Genomic DNA, 9,471 nt, shown 5'->3' with positions numbered 1-9,471 from the left:
GTATGAGCACGAACAAAGGACCCTATGAGTTCAGTTACTATCGTTCATTGAAATTCTTAGTGACAGAGCAGCAAACGCTTCCTTGTGCTGGAGGAAGTTTACCACAGTGGGTGGTAACTTCGCGCCATGATGTGAGGCAGAGTGAGCAGCCAGTCGTAAACGCACCAGTCTACAACAGCTGCAGCATGGCTTTTAAAAGGAAAAAGAAGGTAGGCATCTAAAACCATAACAGTCACGATTTGTTTTACATGCAAATGTTATGTTTATGTGAAGTAAATCGGCTCAATGAGACATGCGAATTCCATTTTGAATCATTTATTTTACAAAATCTCTTACATCAAATATTTAAGTCTAAACAAAACAAGTCAAAAAGAAGGATAATCCGTTGATGAGTGGTGACAGATGTAATATCTTCTATTTCCTTCGCTGGTCCTCGTAACTGTTGATCCAGAGGAACATCTAGAAATCAAGTATATTTTATTTTAGTTAAAGCTCACACTTGGTCCACACACACACACACATTTGTTTTGGCTGCTCAGACCTGTACAGACAGTGTTTACTTGACTAATTGACATTATTATTATTATCTATCAAACGCATCAACATGCTGATTTTGATCAATGATAGCACCATCCAATGAACGCACCTGTGTGTCACTGGACCAGCCTGTATGTGATGTACCTGCCAGCGGTTTCACTGGGTCTGATGATCTTTACCACCTGGTGAAATTCAGGAAAATGTTAAGTCTGGAAAAACCCAACAACTCAGACAGTGTTGATTTTCACTGACAGTCATTCGAGAAACATTTGTACCGGGTTGAACAATTGAAGCTCCTGTCACATGCAAATAATTCTGTCTAGTGCAGTGTGTTAAACTTTCGTTATGTTCAGTTGACTATCAGCAATCAGTTGTAATAACACTGCCGCAGCATAGTTGGGTTTTGAAAATGTGCAAACCTGCTAATAAAAGCTACTTGACCCCTTTTTTGATCGCCAGTTGAGTTCCCCTTTCTGTCCGCACCGCAGACACACACGACTACGATGAGCAACATCATCATGACGTGTACTTACAGACCACACACAGACGCAGCAGAGTGACAATGCAAAGTGGTAAAATGAATTTCTCACCACCGTGGTGGACAGGTAATAATAATAATACATTTTATTTGTAAAGCACTTTTCATAAAGTAATCTCAAAGTGCTACAGAAACCAGAAACAAAATAAACAAAAGACTAAGAGAAGAATCATACACGTTAAAATCAGCAGTAGATAAAACAGCTAAAGGAGGAGATTAAAGTGCACAGGTGCACAGGTGACAGGCGTGTCAACAGTGTGTCTGCTCCACAAGATATTACAGCAGGAAAAGGGCAAAAATTTGCAATTTCACCCGGGTGCTGCTGATAGAAATCTTTTCCATGACTGACACAGCAATTTTCACCTCTTTCCTGTCGGAGCACACAGACACTGTAAAGAGCCTGGATGTGCAGGGAGAGCTAGGTTTTATTTAAATTTTTACGGTTTTTACTGACAACACGCTGTAGTTGTGTGTCTCAGAGAAACATCAGAAAAACAAACTCAGCTGGTAGCGCATGTCTTTTAGATCTTACCTGTCCTCTTTTTAAGCCAAAGTAGCGAGCCACGGGGTCCCCGGCCTGGATCCTCGGCAACTGACTCTCTTTTAATTTACTGAGGTAAAAATGTCAAGGAAGAGCAACAAAAACTTATATTCTAACAGTTAGAAACACACAAGATACAACTAAACTGTGCCCTTTAGGCAAATCAGCTGCACTTTTATAGGATACTATCTTGCCAGAAGTTCAGTCACTTCCTCTTTCGTCATAACAATGTGCTCTGGAACAAGCTGAAAGACAAGAAAGACAAGACAGTGCATCAAACACAAAAATGTCCATCTGAGACCAAGCCTGCAAGATCGTTTTGAAGTATACAGTTGATGGAACAATGGAGTGGACTCGTTGCCATGTTGTTTACCTCGTGCTCTGTGATGTTAATTAGCAGCTCCTGCTGTAGGAACTGCTCCAATATGTATTTGGGTGCCATGTCAACCAGAGACTGTTAAAACACATATTTACATTCATATTAACCACAAATGAAAACAACGACAGACATGTATTTTCCTCTTGATAGAGAGGTTTCGTCAGCGTTTCCTCCATGTTTTACCTGTTTGGCCGAGGGTGTCATGCCCATTTGAACAACAATGATGGCTCGAGTGATGTTCTCTTCCTGCATCCTTTGACAGTACATCTTAATCGTTTTGATTCCCACCTTGGGCTCCTCTGAAAAGTGAAAAATGTATTACTTCATAATATCACAAAGATGCACATATAATATAAAATAAACACAAGGTCAAAGGTAAGTTAGTTAATGGCTTTACGCCAGCAGGTACACCGTGTGTGACTTTACTCCCATGTACCTAAACTAGATGTTTCCCTAGATCAGAGGTCTTCAACAGGGTCCGTGGAGGTACTACAGGGGGGGGTTGCAAAATATTTGGTTGATTAGACTATTTTTAAAATATTTTTTCATTTCCACTTTTATGTTTAAAATAAAAACGGCAGTTCATATAGCTTGTCTGCATGATTATCATGCAGCCGACAGACATTGCTGATATTGCCATTGGTATCAGTTAACAAAATCTGTTTATAAATGGCAGTGGAACGGCCCCCTACTCACTGTAGATTCCATAGTTAAAATAAAAACATGAATATATGAACCTGTGTATTATGTGAATAGCTTAGTATTCAATGCATAAACCTGTTTACAGTTTAATATGAAAGACAATTTTATACAATATAGTCAGGGGTCCATATCTCCATCATTTTGGGGGCCCTTATCCTGAAAAACGCTGAAGACCCCTGCTCTAGATGTTTATATAGAACATTACTTTAATTTAACTTCATGTGACTCTGTCCAGCCTTAAGATGTCTTGTCTTACTATTTTGCAAGACATATTGTGAGTAATACTCATATTTTCGTATCAAACCAGTGCTGTGAGGTGGGATGTGTCCAACATGGTGGCAGTCTCTTTTTATACACCATCCCTGCAGTTACCAGCAGCTCACATGGACCATAGAGTCGGTCGACGTCGAAAACAAAGGTAGTTATAGTTGTAGTTCTGGTCCCATCTTGACCCCATGGTGACCTGTGCATTTCTACAGAGTGATATAAAGTGTTCAGTATCTGATAGTGGATGATGTGAACCTACCGGGGAAGAAAACAAACATCTGGTCGGTGGGGTCATCGTTGTGTGCCACCAGCACAGTGAGGTCTGTGCGCCTCGGCCGACCCTCGCTGGGTTTGTCTCCAAACTGGCTCTTAAACTCATCTAGTGTCTGATCCAACTCGTCCTGTGTCACCAGGTAGCCTCGGTCATGGCACAGCTGAAGGCAGCAAAGTCAGTGAGCATATCAAACAAACCAATATAACTAAACGAGCGGACTAAAACTGCTGACGGTGAGGCTGTTTACCACCTAAAAGGCAGGTTAAAAAGGCAATGTACGGGTTTTGTAGTACATTATACAGCGCTTCCTGAAACTAAAGCTGGAAGTCTCTTTAGTTGCTGCCTGTACAAACACTTCCTCTGGGTGAGCTGCTGCCACAACACACTGACTAAATATCAATATGCAAGCAAAGCTTGTCGGACCACTACATACAAACTACCCCACATAACTGAAAAACAAAGTGAGAATCCAACGTTACAGAGCAGGACCCGCTGTTTCAGTCAAGTCCCATGCTAAGCTAACAAGCTAATACAAACAAACACCCAAACTTTACGCACCTGCATGATGGTCTTACGGATCTTCCATAGTCTGTATGTTTCCTCCTCGTCATCCATCCCGTCTCAAATGTACGTCTTGTTTTAAAATTAATGAAGAAATATATATTTTTCGTTTAATTTATCACTCTGTTTCGGCGGACGACGTACCGCACGTTTTCATCTACCCGACGCAGTCTGATGACGTCAACCGAATGAGTGGTAGTGTGGGAGGAGTTTGACAAAGAAAAATAACGATAATTCTTATTACTAATACATTTTAAAAATCGTTATGATAATAGTTGTAGTAGTAGTGCGACTAGAAGAAATATTAATATTCATAGTCATAATTGATAACCTACAGGGTTTTATTGACCCGGTGCTGTTTCACAACAAAGCTGCAGGCAGGGCGGAGTCTGCAGCCACACTACTGTATAGCTATTGATCTGTATGTGCTCTCCACCCCAACAAAAATGAGACCATTATATGTATTTTTTATATTTGGGGCCGTGGTGAGCAGTGGAGTAGGACTTCTGGCGATGGTACTGTACTTTGTTTTATCCACAACGGTAACGTAAACCATATACGGTATTTGCGGAGTGCGAGTGGTAGCCTACTGTGATTTACATGGTGTCCGTATGTCTGACTGCGAGTGTCGACCAGTCATTTAAAATAAGCGAAGCGAGGCGATTGGATAAGATACAAGGACCAACCTCATTCTGTCGTTCTTACAAAGGGAAAACAACCCGGAAAGTGTTATTCGACTGGTGCTGATGAATTGCTGATGCAGTTAACTTTCTTATCTGATAGCAGAGGGAGCACGATTTTAACAGTGTAGCCTACTGTGCACACAGACAGTTGAACTTGTGTATTCATGGAAGACGTGAGGGGGAAAGAGTAGTAGGCTAAAGGTCATTTCAAGCATCACTCTCCTGCTACTGGAGTCGGCTGATAACAGTTTATCAATCTGAAACACAGGAACAGCCACTGTCACGTTAAAGGCTATGCCTTAGCATGGTTCTGCTACATTACCCTATTAATTAAGTGGGCAGTGTTTATTTCAATTTACAACCATCCAACATATCATCAGTGCTGAAGAACGTGTGTAACTAAAGTGTGTCACCAAGCTGTGAAGTAGAAGTTAAGTATCGTAATATATAGCCTCAAGTATAAACATTATGGGTGGGGTTTATTTAAATAACTTTTGAGTAGTTTAGATATGACAGCCTACAAAGCAAATACTGACATCAAGTTCAACTTAGTATGTCAGAGTTTAGCAGAGCCTACACTGTACTGGGGTCAAATAAATGATGGTAGTTTCAACCATTAAAAACTGTAACCATTTTTACAATGAAAAGCCATGATGCATGATTTCTGCACACGTTTGTGTCAATCACAGCTGTTGTGTAAAACGTGTTGTTCATTCAATCTGTTGTGTAATGCTTTGCATGCCTGGCAGGTCCTCCAGTATCACCAGACGTGTTACAGCAACTATGTTATGGAAAAATACCAGGCCTGGCCGCCTGGGTACACACTTTATTACCAACTCTCTACCTGTTAAATAGACTAAAACAACCTGCTTGCCCAAATTCATTTGGTCGAATGAACAAATGTTTTTGGGTTTTATACCAGAGTGAGTCGTCGGGAGTTCTGTGTGCTGTAACTTGTGCCAGTTCACTGATGTAACTATTTGTTTTTCATCCTGATATTAAACACATTATGCAATGGGTTTACCGGATGCATTTCTTCAGACTGTTGCTCTTTGCCCCGGCCACATGGAGCTCAACCTCCTATGACCCAAATATGTGCTTTTATAAGGAGTCTGTGGAGCAAAAGAGAGGGACCAATTGGAGAACCAGATTCTATCTTTTCTGTTAATGATCACCTGCTCCCTTTACATGAGGAGGCTGGACACTGAGCTCTGTCAGTGGTGAGATCGTGGTTCATTAGTCAGGGTGAGGCTGAGTCCACTGAGTGGTTTACTGTAGAGATCTGACTGCACTCTGCCCTCAGAGGACTTTACTGAGGGGCAGTCATGCGTCTCTTAAAGTCCACTGTCCTTTTCTCTGTCCTGCTGCAGGTTATGGTAAGAAAAAATTACATATGGACTGGAGCTCTGGTTCAAAAATTCAAATACTCCAACAAACCGTGTTATGATTTGGAGTGAATGTTTGAGTTTTTAAAGATTTCCATTTAGTAATTTCTCATTATTGGTGCTCCATCTGTGTTATCTAATGCAACAGGATAGATTTGAGTCTGTCGGCTCATACTGGATTGTGCTCTTTGGATGTGAGCTCAAATGTCTGAACTCTTTTCTTTTTTTTTACCCCTCTTCCCCCCAAACAGTCTACTCCACTAGAGGACTGGCAGACAGCCACATCTATTTATAACTTCTCAGCGACTGATATTGATGGTAACGTGGTTTCCCTCGAAAAATACCGGTAAGTTTATATGTGACCTCCTATCATTTTTTCTAGTGTTCAGTTACAAGTCCACCAGAGCTAAAACACTGTGGATATGTATCTTTGTGTTTGCAGGGGGGATGTTGTCATCATCACCAACGTTGCCTCTAAATGAGGCAAAACCCCAGTAAACTACTCTCAGTTTACTCAGTTGCACGCCAAGTATGCTGAGAGAGGTTTACACATCCTTGCCTTCCCCTCAAACCAGTTTGGGAACCAGGTACGCTGATACACTAGTGTTTTGTTAAAGCAGCATGATCAGACAGGCCTGAGAATGAATATTTTGCATTACATACACGTGAAACAACAAACCAATCCGCATGAGACCCTGTATTGTATTCTTTGTTGTGCAACTGAAAAGCTGCATCACACTGCAGTAAATTAAACCAAGAGTACTAATTCAGTAGTTTTCTTCTCTTGTATAATTTCATATACAATATAGACAGGACTTTAAGACTAGCTGCAGACTCGACTAATACTCACCTCTCTTTTCATCTCTCACTTGTTTTATTTTGAAGGAGCCTGGCAATGAAACTCAGATCAAGCAGTTTGCAGAATCTTACAATGCTCGGTTCGACATGTTTAGTAAGATTGATGTGAACGGGGCCAGTGCTCACCCTCTGTGGAAGTGGCTGAAGGAGCAGCCCAACGGGAGAGGCTTCCTTGGAAAGTAAGTGACAAACACTGGTAAAGAGAAGGCGTAGCAGTTACCACCTTATCAAATACTGATTTGTGTGGACATGTTTATTCACTATATTGGAACTACAACAAAATGGTACACAAACTAGTGATTGAATGATCATTTTCTAACATGATGTACTTTCATTTTTGCAGTAGTATCAAGTGGAATTTCACCAAGGTAAATAATTAAAATCTTTATTGATTCAAAGTTTATATAGGGCAAATGTTTACTATTCTGTGTCATCATTGCTAAGCTGTCATTCTCCACATTATTGGTATGGTATGATAGCTATAATATTCTTTAAAACAGTGACTCAGATTTTTATGTTTCCTTTGTTTTCAGTTTTTGATCAATAGAGAGGGGCAGGTGGTGAAGAGATATGGACCCCTGGATGATCCAAGTGTATGTACAAACATCTTCATTTACTACTCTGCTTTTCTGTGTGTGTGTGTGTGTGTGTGTGTGTGTGTGTGTGTGTGTGTGTGTGTGTGTGTGTGTGTGTGTGTGTGTGTGTGTGTGTGTTAACTTTATTTTTTATGTGACCACTTATAGCATAGTGTACAGTGTTGTATTGTAAATATGAACAAGTTCAAGCAAAAACAAAGATGGATTGAAAATATATATGAATAAATAAAACACCAAAATCAAGAAAAGTCATCATTTGGCTTCAACATGGGGTGAACTTTTCTTAAAAACTGTCATTATTATTCACAAGGACAGATTTTGGCTGTACATACTGTGTGTTGTTTCTCCAGGTGTTATTAATACACTTACCTTTACAATACATGCTAAAATGTAGGCCTCTCTTGCTTTCTTTCCAGGTGGTGGAGAAGGACCTTCCCCGGTACCTTTAAAGCCCTAATGACTGTCTGATACCCACATTGTCCTTCCACCGTCCTCTCCTGTCTTTTCTCTGCCTCTCCAAGCATCAGTGGATGTAGTTTGGATCCAGCCCCAGAACAGTGATAGTCTGCTCACAAACCCGCCTGGCGGACAGAGCAGACCTGATGAAAATGGCGTGCAAACCTCCTGGGGGGATTACTAGGCTCATTCATTTGTTTCTCTGGGGAGAAGGAGGAAGGAGCCCTTAATTCATTATTTGTTGTAGACTAATGTGTGGCATTGTTTTCTTAATAAAATGCACTAAGGGTTTGTTTGAATTACATTTTGTCTTCAATTTTTATTGTATTCTTGGCAAACTACTGGGATTTTTTCAAGTGGTGGTGGTGTTGCTAATAGAATATTTCCATAACACTCTTTCATTTTGTAGGATATAAAAATGACTCAAAATCTATTTCTGTCAAGATGAAAAGTGTGAGTCAGAAAATACCTGATAAGTGAGTTCCAGAGTTTAAAATTAATCTGTGTTTATTCCTTCTGGGTAGAAAAATGTCTAAAATTAACATTCTTATCCTTTGGATGTCAGATCCGCAAAACAGCGACTCAGTACTAAGATGACAAGTACAGATATGATTTGTGAGCAAAATATTGTCACATGTCTAATCTAGAGATGGAAAAACAGTGATTAATCCCACAGACTTTGAATAATAAAAAGAAAACCACAAAAATATTGATCTGTAGTCATACCAGTGGATTATAGCATTCGCCAGTAAGAAACTGTGCCCTCTGGTGGCTATGTGTTATACTGTACAGATTTTTTTGTTCACAGAGTGTTACTCTATGATTTCTGTGGTTCTATAAAGTGGGGAAGTTGAACAGCTCAGATAATTACAGGCCAATAGCTCTGGCCAGTGTCATGTCCAAGGTGCTGGAGACAGTTCTACTGAGTACCTAGACTTGAGAGATACATGTCTACAGAGACATTGTGGCTACTCCCCCTGGGTCCTACCCCAGACAATTTTATCACTTAAATCAGTTGTTGATTCACCCGCCCCATGAAAGTCCCTGTGAATAGAATTCAGTCTTGTTTAGCCAGGAACGTCTCCTGAACACACAAAATGTCACATGTCTCCATCAATTTGTCAACAACCACGCGGTGTGATTTGTCAGTTTCACTGTGGCCAACACGCAGCCCACGCGCATTGTAAGACACGACACTAGCTCAACTGCTTTAACATTACAACAACTGACTGTCTGTTTACCATTCACTAGCACTTAACATTCACAGGAACTTACCATCAACTCTCTTCTCAAGTCCTACATTTGCAAATCATGTACTATTTTTTTTTTTTTTTTTTTTCAAATACCCTTCCCAAACGGAAAGAAATACAGGGCGGGGGTGCTTTTCAGGGCAGGGCTGTGTTGTTCCACCTGCCACTCGCCCTGAAAACCAGAGTGAGTTTCATCCACGTGGCCCTTTCCTAGTTCAAGTTAAAGGGATAGTTCACCCAAATTTCAAATTTCCCTCATTATCTACTCACGCTCATGTCGACTAAGAGCTGTGAGAATTTTCAGAGTCCTCCGTTCCTTCTCTGAGTTACGGGGGGGGTCCGCGCAGCTGTATTTGTCCATATGACGGTTGCGAACGGAGCCCACTTTTCCTCGTCCAAAAAGACACACCAAAAAACATCCAAATACCTCCATACTGCTCGTCT

At 40.7% G+C, this 9,471-nt stretch overlaps 2 protein-coding genes across 4 annotated transcripts; one reads left to right on the top strand and one right to left on the bottom strand.

Annotated features, from left to right (window-relative positions):
• Positions 1 to 299: 299 nt before the first annotated feature.
• Positions 300 to 3,990, bottom strand: polr2eb (RNA polymerase II, I and III subunit E, b). The gene is made up of 8 exons (XM_085773885.1): positions 3,797 to 3,990; positions 3,224 to 3,398; positions 2,179 to 2,294; positions 1,990 to 2,070; positions 1,803 to 1,861; positions 1,608 to 1,686; positions 647 to 719; positions 300 to 459 (listed from the first exon to the last, which is right to left on the bottom strand). Exons 1-7 carry the CDS (start codon positions 3,851 to 3,853, stop codon positions 654 to 656), a joined length of 633 nt encoding a protein of 210 aa, XP_085630011.1. The 5' UTR covers positions 3,854 to 3,990; the 3' UTR covers positions 300 to 459; positions 647 to 653.
• A 193-nt stretch (positions 3,991 to 4,183) lies between these two features.
• Positions 4,184 to 8,079, top strand: gpx4a (glutathione peroxidase 4a). 3 transcript variants are annotated; one of them, XM_085773886.1, is made up of 7 exons: positions 4,184 to 4,314; positions 6,119 to 6,213; positions 6,310 to 6,454; positions 6,753 to 6,904; positions 7,069 to 7,093; positions 7,259 to 7,318; positions 7,738 to 8,079. In XM_085773886.1, the coding sequence occupies exons 1-7, from the start codon at positions 4,246 to 4,248 to the stop codon at positions 7,768 to 7,770; spliced, it is 579 nt and encodes a 192-aa protein (XP_085630012.1). In that variant the 5' UTR covers positions 4,184 to 4,245; the 3' UTR covers positions 7,771 to 8,079. The 3 variants fall into 3 exon arrangements, with proteins under 3 accessions (XP_085630012.1, XP_085630013.1, XP_085630014.1); XM_085773888.1 differs by lacking the exon at positions 4,184 to 4,314 and adding an exon at positions 5,699 to 5,858; XM_085773887.1 differs by lacking the exon at positions 7,069 to 7,093 and having other exon boundaries at positions 4,189 to 4,314; positions 7,234 to 7,318.
• The last annotated feature ends 1,392 nt before the right edge of the window (positions 8,080 to 9,471 follow it).

The sequence above is a fragment of the Trachurus japonicus genome, chromosome 4, assembly GCF_045865225.1.
Source record: "Trachurus japonicus isolate A0001 chromosome 4, Traja_1.0".
Classification (NCBI taxonomy): Eukaryota; Metazoa; Chordata; class Actinopteri; order Carangiformes; family Carangidae; genus Trachurus; species Trachurus japonicus.
Note: the sequence above shows the minus strand (reverse complement) of the source record. Positions and strands in the feature narration are given on the sequence as shown.

Excerpts from the sequence above, each read along its gene's own strand:
- polr2eb (XM_085773885.1), bottom strand. The coding sequence starts at position 3,853 with ATGGATGACGAGGAGGAAACATACAGACTATGGAAGATCCGTAAGACC. Across the intron at positions 3,399-3,796 it reads TCCGTAAGACCATCATGCAG|CTGTGCCATGACCGAGGCTA; the intron begins GTGCGTAAAGTT and ends TGCTGCCTTCAG. Across the intron at positions 1,862-1,989 it reads TTAACATCACAGAGCACGAG|CTTGTTCCAGAGCACATTGT; the intron begins GTAAACAACATG and ends CTTGTCTTTCAG.